This window comes from Vicugna pacos, chromosome 18 (genome assembly GCF_048564905.1).
Source record: "Vicugna pacos chromosome 18, VicPac4, whole genome shotgun sequence".
Classification (NCBI taxonomy): domain Eukaryota; kingdom Metazoa; phylum Chordata; class Mammalia; order Artiodactyla; family Camelidae; genus Vicugna; species Vicugna pacos.
The window spans coordinates 21,806,546-21,827,299 of NC_133004.1; the positions used below are offsets into that span (position 1 = coordinate 21,806,546).

At 42.1% G+C, this 20,754-nt stretch overlaps 1 protein-coding gene across 2 annotated transcripts in view; it reads right to left on the bottom strand.

Moving 5' to 3' along the window:
- The window catches only part of CREBBP (CREB binding protein), a 116,920-nt gene that overhangs the window by 11,894 nt on the left and 84,272 nt on the right, over positions 1-20,754 (bottom strand). Inside the window, exons 15-23 of one of the 2 annotated variants that reach the window (XM_072942584.1) lie at positions 19,409-19,588; positions 18,242-18,431; positions 13,847-13,965; positions 11,755-11,994; positions 11,243-11,331; positions 5,854-5,934; positions 4,274-4,330; positions 1,306-1,383; positions 912-979 (exon numbers count right to left, since the gene is read on the bottom strand). In XM_072942584.1, coding sequence (XP_072798685.1) covers positions 912-979; positions 1,306-1,383; positions 4,274-4,330; positions 5,854-5,934; positions 11,243-11,331; positions 11,755-11,994; positions 13,847-13,965; positions 18,242-18,431; positions 19,409-19,588 — 1,102 coding nt within the window. Of the gene's footprint in view, positions 1-911; positions 980-1,305; positions 1,384-4,273; positions 4,331-5,853; positions 5,965-11,242; positions 11,332-11,754; positions 11,995-13,846; positions 13,966-18,241; positions 18,432-19,408; positions 19,589-20,754 lie in introns of both variants that reach the window. The other variant, XM_072942582.1, reaches the window with a different exon arrangement.

Genomic DNA, 20,754 nt, shown 5'->3' on the forward strand with positions numbered 1-20,754 from the left:
CTCCTCCTTGCCTGCCACCTTTCCTCCTTCTGCCTGGGGATCTCTCCCTACATTCCATCTCTCTTGCACTCCAGCTCCTCAAACAGCCTACCTCTTGCTGGGAACCCCTCTGCAGTGCGCTAGTCACCGTCTTGCTGGAGAAGAGGGGGCGCAGAGGGAGCCCTGGGCCAGCGAGCTGTACGGCACTGCCGCGGGGGCTTGTTTCATTCAGGTTTGCTGTCAGCTCAGCAGGACAGCCGTGAACACCGTGAAGGTGGTCTCAGTGCCAAGCTGACAACGATGACATACCGTACACTTCTGAAAAGTGTGTCATCTCTAAAAACGTCCATACTACCTATGAAAAGTTACTTCTATAGCAAGAGGGTACTCACCCTGCTCTACACAGACACCAGCAGCCGCTCTCAGCGCTGCAGTGACATGCCCAGCAAGCCTCTGTGCAGACCCGGCTCCTGCCAGTCCTGGGCGCGGCTGGCCGGTTCCCAGTGGGCCCCAGAGGGCCACTCCTCACGACGGCTGCCCCACCATGTGCTCAGGGCTGAGTGCACTGGTCACACAGGACACATGCGTGCATGTATACTGGGAGCATGTCTTATTTCTAAGCTACTTGAGAAGGATCTGTTGAAAAATCTTCTCTCTCAGAATTTACAGAGTTCACTATATGCCCAAGCTTTCTAAGTTTTCATCTGAGACACAGACTGATCATAAAGCTGACTTTCACACACAGATTCAGGCAAATGATTCTCTTCAAGGGTAAGACAAGAAAAATGCGAAGTATTAGAAAACAAACTTACAGATGAAAACCTGAGGCAAGTGAGCTCCAAAGCCATGTGTTAGAAACAAAGGAGGACTGGGAAAATTCACACGTTTCTAAAACGTACAGACTACAAAACAGAAATCCTTCCACAACTTACTCTTAGCACTGAATTTGTTTTCTTTTCGAGTCCTGCCAGTTTTTTTCAAGCAGTTGTCGCACACAAAGCTGCAAAAAAAAATAATGGGTGTGATCAGATTATATAAAACAGTATATGTTGCCAAACCAGTGAAATGCAGCACTCAAGTACTTTGTTGGCAATTTAAATCTCATCATTATACAAAAGTGAAGAGGCAGACTGCTTTGATTCCACAATTCCTAAAGCGGGCAAACACTTAAGACTTAAATTTAGAACCAACTGCCATCGATCTAATTGCCGGATTCCTGCTGACAACAATGAATGAAACGCAGCAGCAGCCGGCACCCTCCCCTCTGCTCTGTGCAGGATGCTCTCCCTTCCCCACATCACAGGAAATCACCAGGAAATCACTCACCCTGAAGGCCAAATGATATCATAGTGGAGAACACAGATCTGATGCATCTTCCGGCCACACTCCTTGCAGTCAACGAAACTATAAGACAGAGAGAGCGTGCTGTAACACATGGGGAGCCACACGCGGAGTCCCTGAGCCACACTCGCACCTCGTCCCCTTGATGACTTTGAGAATCTGCAGCATTAAAGCATCTGCTGACTGACTGAGCCGTGTTCTAAAAATGCATCAGTATATGATACTTCCAACAGGAAAAGCTGGTTTTCTCCCCTTCTCTGTACAAGTGCCTCATTCCTCTCTTCTCTCAATCTTTGCAGTCAGAAATGAAAATTTACTTCTAAAAATTGCTATGATAAAGGCACAGTTTACGGGTCAGTATCAGATATTACCACACATTTTCAAGACGAGCATTTGCTGTAGGTGACTGCACATACCTTAACAAACTTGAATAACAGAGAACAATACTGTCAGTGTTACAAACACGTGTGTCCGTAAGCCTAGGCACAGGAAACATCTGCTCTGCATCAGTTACAAGGGTGGGGACCAAGCCAACTGGTAAATGATGGTCTTTATTCCAGCAAACACTAGCGAGACTGGGATGCACCACACTGTGCAGCTTCCACTGTGGTTCGCCTGGGCCCTGTCACCTCACCTAGGAATCTTAATCGCCAACATGCTTGAAGGTCAAAACCTTCTATTTCTTCAGCCATTCCCCTACCGCCACCACAACTTACACCTCATGGAAGACGGAAGGGACGAGAAAGTACGACATTTCTCCAAACTGTCCCAGGTCCAGGCTCTTCCTATCTGAGGAAGCTGAGCCCCACAAGCAGATGCACGCACTCATTGCTGTCAGTCGAGTCCCTGACCCCGAACTTCCCACTGCCCTTGCTGAGCAACCCTTCAACCACACCTGGAGCCCAACCCAGCTTCTCTGTTCCTGCTCTGCTGGAGGAAAAAAGCGTGCAGAACAGCAGCAGCCCTCACCTGCTGCCCTCCAGTTCCCCAGTAGTCCTGCCCTTTGCCACCACCCCGCCTACACTATACAGTGGCTGTTCTGAACCTTCGCTCCTTCTTCAAGGGCCGTGTCACCCCCAACCAGCTCCTTCTCTGAAATCTTAGCAGCTGAGCTCAACCCCTGGGTCAAGAATTTGAAAGCTCAGTAGGCAGTAACTCCCTTAGTTTCCGTGTCCCCTCTGAAGACAGACCATTCTCAACTCTTCCCTATGTTAGGGAAGAGGAAGGTCAAAAAAATACACATGTTCTAGACCCGATTCTATCGATTTTGAATTCAGCCTCCCTCCTCCTGCCTCTGTCTAACCACGGGGCCGGCTCCGACCCTGTGCTTCTCGCTCACGCACTTCTGCACCTCAGCCAACACCAAGTCTGGCCTCCTCCTCACCCACCTCCTGGCGTGGCCTCTTCTACCAGAAGACCCTCCTTGAGGTCTGCTTCCCCTTCCTCCCTGAGCTGCTGCTCTAAGTCTCCACCTGATTTCCCTACTGGGGAGCAATGCTTCCTCCTCTCCTAGTGAATCCATCTTCCAGATCCAGAGTGATCCTTCCATAACAGAAACCCACAATGTCCTTGCAAACCTCCGCAGCTCACACAGGAGGAAATCTCCATGCCAGGGAAGGGCGTATGTGGCCCTTCACCCAGCACCCTCTGCCTCTTCGTCCCGTGGGGCTCCATCCATGCTCCCTACCTGCCCACCACTCGAGCTTACCTGCAGTGTTGCCCAGTGACCTGTGTCACTTCTTTGTGTCTAGAATGCTCTGCCCACCCCCTACACCTGCTTCCAGATGAATGTCACTTTCTCCGGGATGTCACTCTGCCTGAACTGGGGCCCCTCCCTCTGGACCACCTTACTGCCTCCTGCTGTCTATGATACCATCTCTCTGTCTCTCCTACTAGAAGAAGATGAACAGCCGAAGGGCCAAGCCCCCTTTATTCATCCATGTATTCCCCACTGCCTGGCACTTACTACTTCAAAGTAATATATTTTCAAATTGAAAAGTGAATATAAGTCGTTGAGAAACTGAAAAACTGTGGGTGAGGACACATTGTGAGCAGGGAGGTGGCCGATCAGGACAAACAATCCCCTGGTCACTGACAAGACGTGTGTGAGCAGCCTCCTCACACACCAGGCACTTTGCTAAGGAATCAACATGCCCCTGCCCCACCCCGTCCCGCCCAGGGAACTGCAGGCAGGGAGATTGAGTCAGCCCCAACAGCCCTTGTGTCTTCCACTGCAGCGATGGCCCCCTTGGAGCTGGGACATTGGGCCACAGAAGGTGAGGACCTGTTGCTCAGCTCTGGATGCACCACAGTCACATTTCCCAGACACCCCACGCGGCCCTGGAAAGGCGCTCCCCACAGTGACTGGGGTGCCCTCAGGACTCAGAGTTAGGGACCTGAGCAGGGCCACCACATGAAAAGAGCTCTGAGGCCTCTTTAGAAGCTATTACAAAGCGAACTCTGCACACACAGTATTCTCACTGGAAGGAAAATATTTGACAACAACCTTTGAAAATATGGTGGCAAGAACATGTAGCACTAGGCTTCCCATTATTTTTAAAAAGTAGTTTCTAGGAGTTTTCTTTCTCAAATGTCCCTCTAAGTGATACTAGCACCCTGCCACCAAACAGTCCTACCTCTGGTGTCTAAAGAGTCTCACAAAACAGCTTCTTAAAGACACCAGTGACCAGGCCATCAGAGAGGCTCTAATACAACCCAAACATCCACCTGATCTGATCTTTATTAACATTCAGTACATGCATACCATGCTATAGAGACATATATATTTTGTGAGAGTCTAAACAGAATCCATATCTGAAATAACTTCATACAAAGAATTCCACTCAAGGTAATATATTTATTTACAATGTCTTCTCCCATAACCCAATCATAAGGAGGAACTTTCCTGATATGAAACTAAAATCCTAAAATTCAGAAATAGCTGTATACTCACGGTTCAGGATCCAAGGTATCATTTTTCTTCTTTTCAAACTGATCCTTTGAAATTGTCCTTATTTTTTCAGCAGGAAAAAAAAAAGGAAAAACGTTAATTAAATTTATCTGTTGAGTATAAACTATAGGGTCTCTGGGGTATTATTTTGTAACTAATTCTTCACATAAAAAATAAATGGTCAGCTGAAATCTCAGTGGAGGTAATGATGGCATAAAATGTAATTCTACAAAAGCACTACCATTTATTTTTCTCTATCTTACTTCCTCCAAACTATCATCAGCACTTATAAGATTTAATTAAGGTCAGTCAAAATATGATGGAAAAATTATGTTGCGATTCAAATCAATTTTCAATCAAATCTACATGTAACGGCTACTGAATCTGACCAACACTGGTGTAACCAATTCTTCTCATTACAATTCCCTCACCAACACAAGGCAGCATGTACTTGGGGCTATTTCACTTATTCTTAAAGAGCTAAGTATTTCTTTTCTACTGTTCCTTTGTTAATGATCAGTGTATATGTGAATTGTTTGAATCATAGAATTATACAATCCAATTATTAGTCACATAATTGGATCAAAGAATTAAGATGACATGGGATAGAAAAATAAACCAAATATGAAAAATTTTGTCGTTTTGGTCTGAATGTCTTACAGGCGGCTATGGTTTGTTCTGCATTTGAAGAAAGTAAACTTGAGTTGCAGAGTAACCGTCTGTGCCTGCTGGAAACTGCTTCGGTGGGAAGCCTTTCCTGCCTCTAGGGGGGACAGTCACACCAGTAGACTTCCCAGAGTGGCAGGAATCATGGCAGAGTCAGGAGAAAATAAAGAACCACAAAATACTGGCAGTCCTAGGCAGCTGTGGTGGCTGGCAGGTTTTTGGGTATCCCACGCATGTAAACGCTTCAATTCACTGAACTTGTGGACTTGTTTTTTTCCTGCCACATTCTGGCCATCAGCCTACTCAAAGGTAGTAAGCTTCGGGGAGGAAATGGTGAACTCAGTGAAGGAATGAATGAACTAACATTCATGCCTGTCCACACTGGAGCTAATGAGCAAGAGTCCAGCTTCCAACAAGGAAGAAGATACGCTTGCTCGCTGGGTCTCACCATCTGGGTTCTGTTAACTCCACAACTTAAAGGACAGAGGTTTCAGTGGAAGATCAACCAACCAAATGCTACGGACAAGGTGTGTACACAAGACTTGTTCCTGTTCCCACCAGTTCTGTGAAGAGGTGTATCTGAAAATTTATAATTTCCCCCAATGTAAGTTGACAGCCACTAGGAAAAAGCAAGTGTTTTAAAACAAGAGACAGAGCAAGGTCAAGAGGGACTGGTGAGCTGCGCGGGTGCCAGAGCACCGCGGTGTCTAGATGCTCGGTATGGAGGGGAGAGTGGGTGTGGCTCTGGGACTCAGCTACAACAGCCACACTTTGAAGTGTCAGTTTGGGTACAGTGAGTATGAAAAAACACACCACACAAACGTCAAAACGGCAGTGGTGCTCCCCTTTTAATCATAGACAGGAGGAAAACAGCAATTAAGAGTCATCTCCGAACAAAATGACAGGATGGTACTTACGTCTGGGGTTGTGAAGGGTCGTCACCCAGGGTAACATTCTCCCCCTGGATCTCTGTGAAACACTTCTCACAGAAATGATACCTGTCAGCAAGAAGGCCATACTTGGGTGAACTGGTCCATCATAACACACAGCCACCCAAGCAACGAAGCCACCAATCAGAGCAGGGCAGATCACCACGACGAAGGGGGGGCGTTGTTGGTTGATTGATGGGTCAGTGAGGACAATGAAAGGAACAGGGGTAGGTGGGGAAGGGCAGGATTAGAGAACAGGGGAGGGAACAAATAGCACAGACATAAAGGTAAGACGCAAACACCAAGACAACACAGAGCAGAAAGCCAAGGCAAAGCATTGATTAGCATCCGGTCTCACTGCACACATCACAGGCCATCATGACTAATAGTGGGCTCGTCCAGCTCCAAGATGCAAATGTTTTCAAGGAGTTGTTAATACTAGAATTGCAAGGAGCCTAAATTTTAGAGTTTGAATTTTATTTACTTAGAGAAAAATCAAATATAACTCCAGGGTTTGAGATGGAAAAAATTTACTCTGAATAAAACAGTCTGACAAAATATCTTAAAAAAGCAATTTAAACTGTAATAGCTTTATTTTTTGAAACAGTAAATTTATGCTTGACAGCGATTCACAGATTTTATTTCTGTTATTAAGCCAGATCTTTAAAGGTATGAAAATGTTGAGCACCCAGAATTGTTTTTAATTTTCTTCTGTCATTTTTCTCATGTTAATCACTTAGTTAACTGGGTTACAATAGAAATGAAACCAAATCCATATTCTAGACAAACATTTAACAGAAATGCAATCGGGGTCAAAGACTTTCCAGCCATTTATCAGTAAGAATATACAGAGAAAAAATTGTGATATATTGTATAAACAATACAATATATGTAAATCCACGAACAATCTTAAAGACTTTTAAAATTCAATTCTAAGCTTTGATTTAAACTTTTTGGTACTGGGACCAATCATTCATCAATCTGAGATAGTGATTGCTCTGACTTGGTGACAATCCAAGTTAAGCAAATTTAGGAAGTTAATCTTAACAGCACAATCTGCATTTGAGAAATTATCCATCACCCCAATTTCTGATTATATAGAGCCTGGGCTCAAGCTATTAAACAAGAACAATTAAAATAAGAACTATTAAATGTTTGGAAAGGACACAAATGAGAAATCAACAAAAATGTAGGCTGATGCTGCATAAAACAAGATGGGCACACGAGAATACTGCAGAAGTAAACGAGCTGAATGAGGCGAACTACACAAGCAAAAAGGATGAGTGCAAGGCAGCGGCGGCAGCACAATGGAATGCGGTTTTAGCGCTCAAAACTACGTCTACGAGATGCCAAGAGGATTAGTGTTAAAGACACTGTGACGAGACTTGGACCGTCACACTGAACCACACAGGCAGAAGGAGATGCAGCAGTCATACACACACACACGCACGCACACAGCTATAAAGGACTGGGATTCAGGCCACTGCCTGGCCAGAACGTCTTCATTAACACTAAAATAGGCCCCCACAGGTTCTAATTCTAATCTTAATTAAGCACACTTGAGCATTTTGTCGGCTGTATTTCACTGACTAAACACACACAGTGAATCAAAAGCATATAACTTCAGAGCATGCACACATCTCAAGCTTATTCAATTTTTCAGATTGTTGATGAAGAACATGACAGAGCCACTGTGGGTAGCAACTGAATTAATAAAAGCTTCTTGCTGGGACCAGTATATTTAGGATTAATTCAATCAACAAAGTCTGCCAAGATTAAAAACTGACCAGGAACAGATTAACACTGCTGTTTTTTTTTTAAAATATGTATCATTTTTCTCTGAATGAACTATAGTAATATTCTGACCATTCACTATTTTGTAAATATTCTTATGGAGCCTTGAAATCATGTAGTAGAACTTCCACGTGCAGGAGGGCATGATCATCATTGGCAAGAAAGAAAAGTACATAAACTATAAACCAATTAAGTGTTAACCAGAACAATATGCAAAAAAGATAGCTCCTCAATGCCAAATTGCTTCCCTTTTAAAAATGGAACTTGGGATGGAATGGTCCAATTCATTATGATAGGACAGCCACTGTGGGCTAGCTCAAAGAGGACTACCGAATACATTTTGAAATGAAATTGCCATGATAATTACACAATAGTTTTAAAAATCTTGGACAAATTCTTAGTTTTTATTCAAGCAGGACATCGAGCCCAGCAACACCTGGGAAACAAGAATCACAAACCCACCACGTTCCACTGGAGGAAGCTGGCCCAGAGCAAAGCACTGATGGCCCAACAGCAGCCCTCAGAGTGGCCACGGGAACCTGCGCTCTCTGTGTATAACTCCTGTCCCCAAGAACCCCAGGGTCAGAAACTGGGAGGGACACACAGTGAGCACGCTCCAGTGTCTGTTCAGAGCAATCAATGCCAGAGACGGTGGAGAATGAAACGTGTTCAGGTGTAAAGGGAGAAGAAGGCGCCCGGGCCTCCCTGCAGCACCTTACTGAGGTGACGACAGCCCACAGGAGGGGTGCAGCCACCCATCTGGTCAAGCAGGTTGAAACCACCCTGGCAATCAGTGGGTGACAGATGCTAATGCTGGGCTGTCCCTATCTTACAATCGAGTCCAAACTTTATTCACCCTGGAAATACATAACGGTTCAGAGATTTACTTTTCAACCTAAAGACTCTGGATGACCTTCTGCCTTGTGTGAAGGAAGCAGCATGATGAATATGGAATTGTAAAGGAGAAGTACTTCACATAATCTGATGATGATGTACATCTGGGTACCTAAGGTTAATACAATGTAACTGCACAGTTTATCTGTAAAGGTAATGTATGGAGTAAATTTTCAAATGCAGATTGTTGTTAAGTACCATATCAGTATATACAAAGAATTCAAATGTCTATAGATAATACCTATCTTATCTATAGACAATATATGGAAAAATCTATAGAACAGTTTCCCCAACATGACTTACTTTCAAAATGTCAAAGTATGGAAACAAGTGAAAAATGTAACCATACACTAGTTTATGTATTAGATTCACTTGTTTAAACGGTCTGTAGAATTGCCTATTCTAAGTGCCCAAACAGTTTAGGACTATAAGTGCCATAAGTTATTCAAAAGAACACCACAGTGTCCATCAATAGTCAAAGTTGAGATTAAGAATGTAAGCACTTAAAATGTCCATCGTGAATTAGACCACTGCTTTCCTAGACTCACAAGGCGGTTATCTCTTTGAGGTCAGTATTCTAGGAGGCACACCTTGTGATACTCAGCTGAGGAGCAGCATGCTTACACTCTTAAAATGTATTACGAGTAAAAGAGAATGCCTTTATTCATGGTTCTACTCTTAAGGAAAACACATTATTTTTGTTCAATAAAAATTAAGTCCTCTATAGAAATAAAATTGGACATTTCGGAACTTTCAAAACAATCCCATGTTTGCACTCCGTCAACAACCTCCTCCGAGGGGCAGCAGTAGCATGCTCATGCCCTCGACTCCACTGAACTTTAACTGCTCTCAACTTACGCATGGCTAAAATCTGTGCCAATCGGCAAAGGCAGGGTCCCAAAGGACCCAGAAACAGTGAAATCAACAATGAAAAGCCCTCAAACTTAAGATATGGTGACAAGCAACCCACTGTCTGCTCTTCCTTCTAAACGCAAACTGGGGCACTCAGCAGTGGGGGCATTTTTCAGGGTATAGTTAGTTTTAGCCTATTCTCTTAAAAGTTCGTAACTTTATTTTGCTTGGCACATAACAGTTTCCAAAGTGAAATCCTATTCATTATCTCTTTGGAGGCTGATAACTAAGGCTATCAGGGAAGTTGTTACCATGCCCATTTGTTGGATAAGAAGGTTAAGCTTGGTATGTTATGGGGTGTGTAAACGGAGGGGCCAGAACCTCCAGAACAACACTTGTCACTATAGGAAGGCCTCCATTACAAAAGGGCTATGGTACCATTTCAAACTTTCAGATTTAAAATGCTTTTATTGCTACAAGGGCAAGCCAAGATAGAAATTAAATTCCAAATGTTAAAATATCTTCAGCAGGACGGTTGTGCTGGCTGTACTTCCAACAGAGGTTCTTTCTGGGGACACCCATCTTTCCCCTCGAACCAGCATTTCACTAGGATAAGTGAGCTGAATAAGGCTTGGAAATCTTAATTTATTCATAGGTCAACAGTTCTTTTTTTTTTAAAATAGGATTTTGATGGGAGCTGTCAATTATCTTGAATATGGTTAGACATTTTTAAAAAACTAAAATAATTTAAAAAACATAGCTGGAAAAAAATAATTGCAAAATTTCAAATTATTCATGCCTGTGCATGTACCTTTGAACAAATAAAAAGCCCTGTACTTAACTTCTTTGAAATATAAGGACATATATAATTACTCCAAGCAAACATAAGATCAAAATAATCAAAACACCAAACTCTAAATGGTGATATTTAATACTTGAACCTGAGGACACAGAATAGGCATGAAGCTCCACCTTGGTCACATAAAGAATTTAATTGCTGATTCACAAAATGGAGGCAATGTAATTGAATCTGACAAAGAATTACAGCCTGTGTTTCAGGGCAAGATGCCCTCCATGCTACAGCAACATGTGGCCACTAAAGCAATGGATACAAAGTAGCTTAATTTTCAAAACAACCCCCAAACCAGGAAGTTGTACTTACATGGGGGAATCACCTATAACAAAAATTATTTTCATTCTCCTTCTATTCAAGACATGGAATCTATTCTTAAGACATCTCCACATTTCAAAAGAATAGCAAATATTTCTCAATTATACCTACCACTCACAAAACCCCGAAAACACTATCTCATGATAGGAAAATTGATCTTAAACTCAACAAAAACACTAATTTCATTCTGTATTGTACTACCAGTTAAAAAGTCTGGCCTGAATTTTTTTTTTTTAATGAATTAGCACTAACACAAGTCTTTCTATCAGACTGTCCAGGCCAAATTAGCTAGGCAAATATTTATACACTGATTGGTAAAATATAATGCTTCAACTTTATTAATTTTAAAAAAGGATGTCAACCTTTATTAGAGTTACTCTTAACTCCAGAGTTTCTCATATTGGTTTGGCACATTTTGGCTTGATACATGTACCTGATCCAAGCACTGCAGCAAGCAGTTTTGAACTTAAAATTTTATACTATAAAAGCCTGCTTTTAAGTTAAGAGACCATAGGCCTATCTGAATACTGAGAAGCAATGAAATTTCAGCTCTTTTCACTGAAACTTCAGGAAAGAAATAACGTACCCAGGCTGTCATCAGATGAGCATAACTTGCCCTAAGACCTTCCTTCTGTCCTGTAATTCAAGAAATTGCTCAGTGCTCACCTGTTCTGATAGCTGTAGTATGCAGCATCGCGAGGAATTGTACACAGCTGCTTCCCGTAGCAGCACAAAGTCTGAGGGGAAAACTCATACTGCAAAAACAAAGGAGAAAATACTAAAAATGTACTCCACTTACTGTCATGTAATGGTCTAGTCCAATATGGAGTGTTAGCTTTAGCTAGTAAATTCTTTTTATTAGTACACTGGATAGTCTTAACAATTTTCATAGCTATTTAGACTTTTTTGGGGGGCTACAATGGGACAGAATTAGCGTCTAAGAGACATTTACTACAGATAGAGGAATGGACATAGCCAGAAATGCTTAACCCAAGATCTTCCCCCATAAGTACCTCTAGCTTCAGACAATCAACTGGTTTACAAAAGACCAGCACCCACCTGGGTACTTCTCAGTACACAAGTGTGGCCAAAATATTGAGTCTCTCATATCATCATAAAATTCTTTTTGGCTGGATTAACAAGGGCAGTTTATTTTCTAGAAAAACTTTCAACTGTACCTTGCGTCCACAGCAATATCCAAGGGACTGCATAACAGGGTCAATTTCTTGCTCAAAGACCTCTGCGAGTTTACTGCAGAACTTGTAGACCCGGGATGTCTTCCGATTATAGAGCCAGGCGTTGTTGAACATGAGCCAGACATCGTCCACATACTGCCAGGGTTCCTGGTACTGCCCTGTATCCAGCTTCCGCTTGATGGTGGAAAGGTCCATGGGATTCTTCACAATGTCAAAATAATCCTTAAAGACAAAACAATCTCAGTTTAGTGGATCCCCCAAATTCTGAATGCCGGTCTTATCTGGTAGCTTTATCTTAAAGTAAAACAGCAGTAGAAAGCAACAGTAAAATCATTTCTAATAGAAATTGGAATTGAAAAAGAACCTCTGATCTTCCTCTGATTTTACTACCTGAAATTGTAATTAATATTTTCAAGTGTGATCAAATTATTACAAAGGCAAAGTAAAAATAGTATTAAAATAATTATTTAATAAAAGATGTTTTTTAATGTAATTTTTTTAAACATAAGGGTTTTGATCCACTGAATTAAAATCATGAGCATATTTACCAAATAAAATGTTTTTCTAGAGATTCACTTCTAGCAAGCAAAATGACATTCCAAGACAAACACAAACACAAACCAAAAATAGTAACACTGCTGAACAGAATCTGTTGGGCCACCATGGCCTTTGCAATAGCACCCAGGGATAGCAAAGTGGGAGGCCTGTGTTTTACAACTGATGTTCACCAATTTTTTTTTCTTTTTTAATCAAAGCTTAGTTGATTTACAAGGTTGTTAGTTTCTGGTGTACAGCATAGTGATTCAGTTATATATAATATATATTTAAAATTATACATGATCTTTTTCATATTCTTTTTCCTTATAGGTTATTACAAAATATTGAACGCAGTTTCCTGTGCTACACATTAGCACCTTGTTGTTCATCTATTTTATATATAGTAGTTTGTATCTGCTAATCCCAAACTCCTAATTTATCCCTCCCCCATCCCCTTTGGTAACCATAAATTTGTTTTCTATGCCTGTGAGTATGTTTCTGTTTTGTAAATATGTTCATTTGTATCATTTTTTTAAAATTCCATATAAAAGTGATATGATTTTTTTTGTCTTACTTCATTTAGTATGATAATCTCTAGATCCATCCATGTTGCTGCAAATGGTATTATTTCATTCTTTTTAATGGCTGAGTAGTATTCCATTGTGTGTGTGTGCGCGTGCGCACACGCACACATAGATACAATTTCTTTATCTAGTCATCTGTCGATGGACGTTTAGGTTGCCTCCTTGTCTTGGCTACTGTAAATGGGGCTGCTATGAACACTGGAGTGCAGGTAATAATACCTCATTGTAGTTTTGGTTTGCATTTCTTGATAATTAGCAGTGTTGAGCATCTTTTCAAGTGCCTACTGGCCATCTATATGTCTTCTCTGGAGAAACGGCTATTTAGGTCTTCTGCTCATTTTTTGATTGGGCATCATTTGTTTGTTATTGGGTTGTATGAGCTGTTTGTCTATTCTGGAAATTAAGCCCTTGTCAATTGCATGTATCATTTGCAAATATTTTCTTCCAGTCCATAGGTTGTCTTTTCATTTTATTTATGGTTTCCTTTGCTGTGCAAAAGCTTGTAAGTTTGAATAGGTCCCATTTTATTTTTACTTTTATTTCTATTGCCTTGGGAGACTGACCTAGGAAAACATTGCTACAATTTATGTCAGAGAATGTTTTATCTATGTTCTCTTGTTCACCAATTCTTTAAATCCATTCTTGCAGACAAAGCCTTACCCAGAGCCCAAATATCAAGGCTACAGAGGCCACGTGCTCCAGGATATGCTCCCCACATCTCACTGTTACCCGCTCCACAGACCCTTGGGCTTAACAGAACCAGCTGGAAACACACATTTCAATCACTAAGACAAAAGTGTATTATTGTTTTGACAGAAAAAATTTTTTTATATTGGGGAAAAAAAATCTTCAAAACAAGGGGCTTTATTTTACCTGACTTTAAAAGATAAAACAATGGATACTCATGAATTACACTGGTGATGTTACCACATGTTTTTAAAGCATCAACTTACTGGAATTCCTAGGAGCTGGGGATCTACAGGCTGCCGAAAAGGTAAGGACTCCGGATCCTGTCGATACAGTGCTTCTAGGGTTGGCATCAGAGCCTGGCGTAACTCCTCCGGCTTAAAGACTGCAGTTAGGAAATAGGAAACGACACTGTTTACAAGGCAGACTCCTTCTCCAAAACATTTCAAAAGGAAGCCCGGGCTGCTGCTGAGAAGGTCCGAATCATTTCCCCTCCAGCCGTGAAGCTTCTGAGGGCTCATTCACCGTGGGGTCCATGGGTGTTCTAAAGCCGTGATTCAGGGACTGGGAATACACAGCCAGACTAGGGTTTTTAAAAACTGCACTCACATCATGAGGCAAAAATGCAAACTGAGAAGTTTGCTTGTTCAACGTGAAGGCTTCCAATGTTAAAACTTCCTTGGAATAGAAAATGATGCTAACTCCCAAATCTGCTTCATTGATCAAGTGGGTGTAAATAAAGTCAGTTCACTGGAAGGGGCCTTTCCTCCTCTAAGGAAACTTGTCTGTCCTTGGCTGAAGTAAACTCAGACCACTTGAGACGATGGTTTTGTATTACAACCTCACAAACAAATGTATACAGTAACAGAGCTAGAAAAACAAGACCCCCCCCCCGCCAATTCTGTACTATACCCTCCCACATGTAGCAGTCTCCAACTTCTAGGCCAGACAATTCCTACTGCACTTTCTGTCGTCACCAATGTAAGAACAAATATGGCTGCCAAATACATTCAGGACGGTACATTTATACAAAACCCTAGTGAGTTCTAACGACATGGGAAACCCGCATCCCGCAAAGCTCACATATGCTTCTACACATAGTAAAATGACCAGAGGCAAACAGCACAAAGGAGTTCTGATGACTTAGGTCTTAAGTGATAAGAGGTTTCCTCTTTGTGGTTTTTTGGATTGTGAAAAGGTTTCCTAAACCTTTTCACACACATGTGGTAAACCGTAATTCATAAATCAGATTAAAACAATCGTAAACATTTAAAGTTCCAGTTGGGAAGCGGCATGCATCAAGTATATTGAGAGATGAAAACACTGGCTGGGAAGTTTCCAGAGAGTTTATTGTCATCAGAGCCAGCGACCTGACCTCCTGACGGAACAGCCTCCTACGCTCCAGGACACCTGGCGCACTAGACCTGGGCTGGCTGCTGGAGGTCAGCAAGCATGCGACATCCAGTGCAGCGCTCCCCAGCAGACGCTCCCCAAGACACTCCCCAGCAGGCACAAAGGCCTGGTCTAGGGAGCAGAAGTGCCCTGTGGAGGCCCCTGAAACACACACAAATCCTGCCTTCAGCTAACCCCTTTTCTTCTAGTCTTCTAGGCTTTTCACAGAGATGAAGCCGTGCTTGGTTTTCTTTGAATAACTATTAGAAAACAATTCTTTAGTTAATCAATAGCTTTTTCATTCTTCTAGACCAAGGGTCGGCAAACCATGACCCACGGACCAAATCTGGCCAGATGCCTGCCTTTGTATGGCCTTGAGCTAAGAACGGTTTTTAAGTTTTTTAATGGTTAGGGAAAAGTATTTCATGATACGTGAATTACACAAAATCAAATTTTGGTCTGTCAAACTAAAGCTTTATTAGAATACGGCCAAGCTCATCTGTGCACATGTTGTCTGTGGCTGCTTTCCCACATCACAGAGCTGAGTAGCTGCAACGAAACCTTATGACACACAAGGGCTAAAGTATGTACTTTCTGGCCCTGAAGTTTCCTCTCATCTCCCTAGTGGTAATAAAAAGTAATATGGCCTTACTTGCATCTCACTTTGTTTTTTTGTTTTTGTTTGGGGGGGGGATTAGGTTTATTTATTTACTTATTTATTTATTAATGGAGGTACTGAACCCAGGACCTCGTGCATGCTAAGCACGTGCTCTACCACTGAGCTACACCCTCCCCACCATGCGTTTCACTTTGGATGACTTCATTCGTTCATGAAACATCTGTGTAATACCTATGCTGAGGAAAAGTCATTTTCAAACTCTTTAACCACCATATTGATGGAATAAGACTCTGAGTGAGTGGAAGTAGCAGTCAGAAGCTGTGTTTGAAACAGGTTCTCTGCCAGTGACTCATATGGTGTGCTTAGGAGTAAGTCACTGCACTTCTCGGGCCTCCAGATCTTTTGCAAACAATCAGGATGTTGTACTACATCAGCAGTCCTCCGAGCACTGCCCACGGAGGCCTTGCAGACCCCGGTGCTGTCTAATACAGTAGCCACCAGCCATATTTGGTTACCTGAATCAAAACGAATTGATATTAAATAAAATTAAAAATCTACTTCCACAGTCACACATGCAACATTTCAAGTGCTCAGGAGCCACATGACTGCCATATGGAATGTGCAGATACGTAACACTTCCAGCGCTGCCTCAGGCCCTTTCTTGGGCTCTGTGAAATCAAATTTATTCCATAATGTAAAACAAGTTTCATGCTACCACTACGTCGTCATTTGCCTTTTGCGCTGTGCTGACATTCACACGATGGGGCAAAAGCAGCAGTGAGTAAATCACTAGTCCCGCAACACGAGACTTGACTCGGCGGCCACCCCGCTCTAAGCTGCTGCTCTGCACACACAAGACAAGGATGTCAACTGCAGGGATGGATGTCCTTGATGAAGGACTGAAAATTCTTACTTTTATTGAATCTCAGCCCTTGGCTACATGTCCTTTATTCTGTACGACAAACTGGGAAGCTGTCATAAAGCACCTCTGCTGCACGCCGTGGTTGTGTGGAGAGGATGCACTGGTATGAGTGCTGAGAGAGGACGTAACTGCTTTTCTTCGTGGAACACATAAAACTAGAAAACCTGTCTCACAGGCAAGCTGTGGTTATTTAGGTCTGGGTATGGGACAGACATTTTCTCAAAAATGAACAACGTAAGCCAGTTCCCTCCAGGACAACTCTCTATTTTCTACCAGTGATAAAATATGGACTTTGATCAAAGATTAGAATTTTGAAAACTTACGCCACATGAGCTTGACAGCTTGTCAAAATTTACAAGATTTTTTTGAAGAGATTTCATAGTGGTATTAACGAATGCGGTTTTTCAAAATTTCACATAATGAAGTATGTCATTTGGAAGATGTGCATAACTCAGTGAGTCAAATTCCTAGATGACCAAAGGACTATGTTATTAAAAAAGAAAAATCATGCAAGGGCAAAAGATCCATTCAAGATAAAAAACAAACAGATTCTAATGCCAGAGGACAAAAAATTCAGTGCTACGGATTCAGATTTCACACTGCAACTAACCTTTAGTAAACCTCCAATTGTTGAGTGGTGGTATAGTATCAAAAAAGAATATCCACAATGACCTGAGAAGGCTACTAAAGTGCTCTTCTCTTTATCAACTACTCACCTGAATGGGGCAGGATTCTCTTCATGTACTTCAACCAAACAATGTAACACAAGAGCCAAAGCAGAGGCAGATACAGAACCCAGCTGTGCCCACTTAACTCCCTGAGTAACAAAACTGTAACAGAAAATGTCACTACTCTATTTTTGTTTTGAAAGTTATTTTACATAAAAATGTGTTATTTATGAATGCCATGTAACAGATTTGCATTTATATAGATTAAATATTTAAAAAAATCTAATAGAGTAAATAGTGACAGATAATCCATACAAACAAAAACTTCTCTGGGGTCCTCAATTTTTAGGAATATAAAGAGGTCTGAGACCTGCCGTATCATGATCTCCAGGGTCTCTTCTAGCAGCAAATCTACACAATATGAGCCTTTAACATTATTCTGCCATCCTTCCTAAGTGCATCACCAGCGGCCCTCAACTACCTGAGCCCTGTCTCACATTTCCAAGGGTCTCTTGACAAATTTCTGACTCCCTGTTACCTCCTTACTTTGGACACATCTCAAATGGATTCTATCCAACTTCCACTGTGAGACTGGCTTATCCTGTTGCCCCTTCTTGCTGCACTAGTCAGATTCTCTCTCCTATCCCATGACTTTGGGCACCTAGTTTTCTGTCCATATCAGAAGAAACCTACAAACTCCAGTGCATACACGTTGCCATGGTGATAATTTCCCTAACCTCAAGCTTCCGATCACCTTCTCGCTTGAATACATCAGTGGTTGTCCGTGGCCTGCCAAGTACAGTCAGCACCAACCCAGACAGGCTGCTTGCGCACTGCCCCTTGGAGACTCAGCTCGCTTCTCGTCCCTAGCATAGACCCCACGGGCCCTCGCCCGGGAGTCAGCTTACTGCCACCATTTCTAAAACTCAAGGAATGGCAGGCAAGGGTAAAAGGAGGGATGGAATTTTTTTCTTCTGCTTTAGCTTTTAATCCACAGTATAGAATCACAATACAATAGAAAAGCAGCACTGTTTAGGAAGCTCACAAGAACACGACATACTCTTTTTGCGAGGCTGCGAAGGAGAAGTTGACTGAGAGGCCGTCCCGTTTGCACTGCTCTCTTCTTCCTCTTTAGCTTCGACTTTCACTTCAGGTTTCTTTTCATCCATTTCCATCGGTTCTGATTTCTGCTCTGTTGGGTCTGTTTCTTCTTTAACTTGAGAAGATCCTTGTAAATCCTCCTCCATTATCTTGAGAAAAACCAAATTACAGATAATGATATATGAAAATCAAAGACCTTTATTTTAACTCAGCCTTACTGGAAGGCTCTTAAAAATCTACCTGGGCTTGTTAAAGCCCTTCCCTAGTCAGAGCTGCACTGATTATTTCTTTTCTCTCCCACAAGAAGGGGTGGAGTCACTTTTAACACAATACCAGTGTAACTATAGTCTTAAAAATTAAAAAAAAATTTACATGCTAGAGTGCTTAAAAAACTCGTATATACACTGTATATACATTATTATCTCCTCAGAGGTTTTACATACAGGTATTTCTAGTTTGGAACAAGAATCACCTCAAATATTGGGGGAGGGATCAGAACTCCAACTGCTCAGAGGGCCAGGAAGGTGAAGTAAACGAGAGCAGCAGGAGGCGTGGAGTGAGGCAGTAGGGAGGAGTGGAGACTCCAGTGAACCAGAGGGCCCATGACCCATCTAATAGCCATGGCTGGTGCTCCCATCCAGACTGCAGCCACACAGGAATGCAAACACAGTGGTGGCAGAGCTTCTCATTTTTCAAGAAAAGCCAGAAATCTAGACTCTTGTAATTTCTGACTTTAAAAATATTGTGTGGGTCAACCAAAACAGACTTATAGGCTGGATTCAACCCACGGTCAGTCAGTTTCCAACTTCTGCCACAGATTAATTAGTAAAAAAATACATCCCTTGCATAGTCTAACTCTGCAGAACTATAAAATAATGAGAAATGACTATAAAAAGCTGTTGGATAATTCAAACAATTAAAATACATGCCAGTGCTCTTCACTGCTGGCAAAATTTAAAAAACCTGTAACTAATATCTAAAAATAAGTAGGTGATCTGTTTTTAATTGATTTCCTACATGAAGCATAATCAAACAGGACGCTGAAACAAAAAGCAGGGACATCTATGGTGGACCCTGGGGCCTCCACATGCGCAGCACATCTGTCACTCTCAGGAAAGGGACCTACCGCAGACCCAGGCTCTCCCTTGGGTTCGCTGGGATCAGGCTCGGTGTCCTCGGTCTTGACTTCAGCTTTCATTTCCAGCATTGGTACATCAGGTCCTGGCTGCTGGGAGTTGGTTTCAGTACTGGCCACTGAGGATGGAGTGGGGACCCTGTTATCAATGCTGGCTGCTGCCTGGGAAAGCTGTGGAGAAACCCAAATCATTTATCTTGGTAAACAAGAGACTATAAATGATCTCAAAGCCTGATGCACATCCAATATAGTTTCATTGTAACTTTCTCATTACTAAGCTAACAGGCACTCCGATCTGAGACACCTGAAGAACAGGAGTTAAATAGGGGCTCCAGAGGAAGTCAACGTTAGGCAGAAAAACAACTGACTTCTTGCCAATAATGCAAAGACAGAAGAGCAGAGCTTTCAACACTTTGATATAAAATTATTCTGGGGGAGTTTTCTATGCAAGTCACAGAATTTCCAATTTTAAATTTAATCCCCTCCAATAATGACACTAATGGATACGGTAAAAGGCTGAATTATAAACATGTAAGTCTATATACTGCAGGAAGGCATAAAGTGCCTACCTGGGGCAAGAATGTACAACTGGCCTGTTAACTGTAGGGAAGAGGGGCGGAGAAGTAAACAAATATTCAGAGAAGGAATTCCTAAAAGAATTCTAAATTTTCAAAGATTTACCCAAAGTAGTTTAAAGTAAACAAACAAAAGAAAATGTAAAATTACAAAAGGGTCTTATTTAGAGATAAGAAGTATAAAATAAGGATAAATAAGCACACTCCCTATGGAGAACTATAAACAGTAATGTCATCTTGGGGTTGCTGTTGGGATTAATTTCGACATTTTATAAATAAATATCCTCAGTCCCCACAAATAATGTACAGGGGGGAAGGAGGTCTTCAAGTTGGACTGATAAGAAAACAGACCGTGAGATTTCAGTGATAACTGCGGGAGGAATGCGGAGGTGAGCAAAGGCAGCCTCAGGCCCCTGCGTCAGTGGGGACGGCCCAGTCTGGGACAGCACCAGGCCAGGCATCATCAGCAGAGCATGGGACGTGGGACATGGGACGCGAAGTGATCCTGCCACTTTCCCCTCTCTGGAGGGATGGGTAGATCTGAGCCACAGGAACCGTTAGCCTGGGTGTGCCTTTTGTCATGAAAAAGAAAAGGCTTCTAGCCTGAATATAGGTCAAAGTACATATAATTAGGAACTTGACTCGTGTACCTAGTTCTCAAGACACAGGAGAAAAACTATGCAAACTCAGCAGGCGTCAGCCTAGGACAGATAATGGGGAACACACTGCTCCTATGGACAGACAGCTTAAAAATTCTACAGA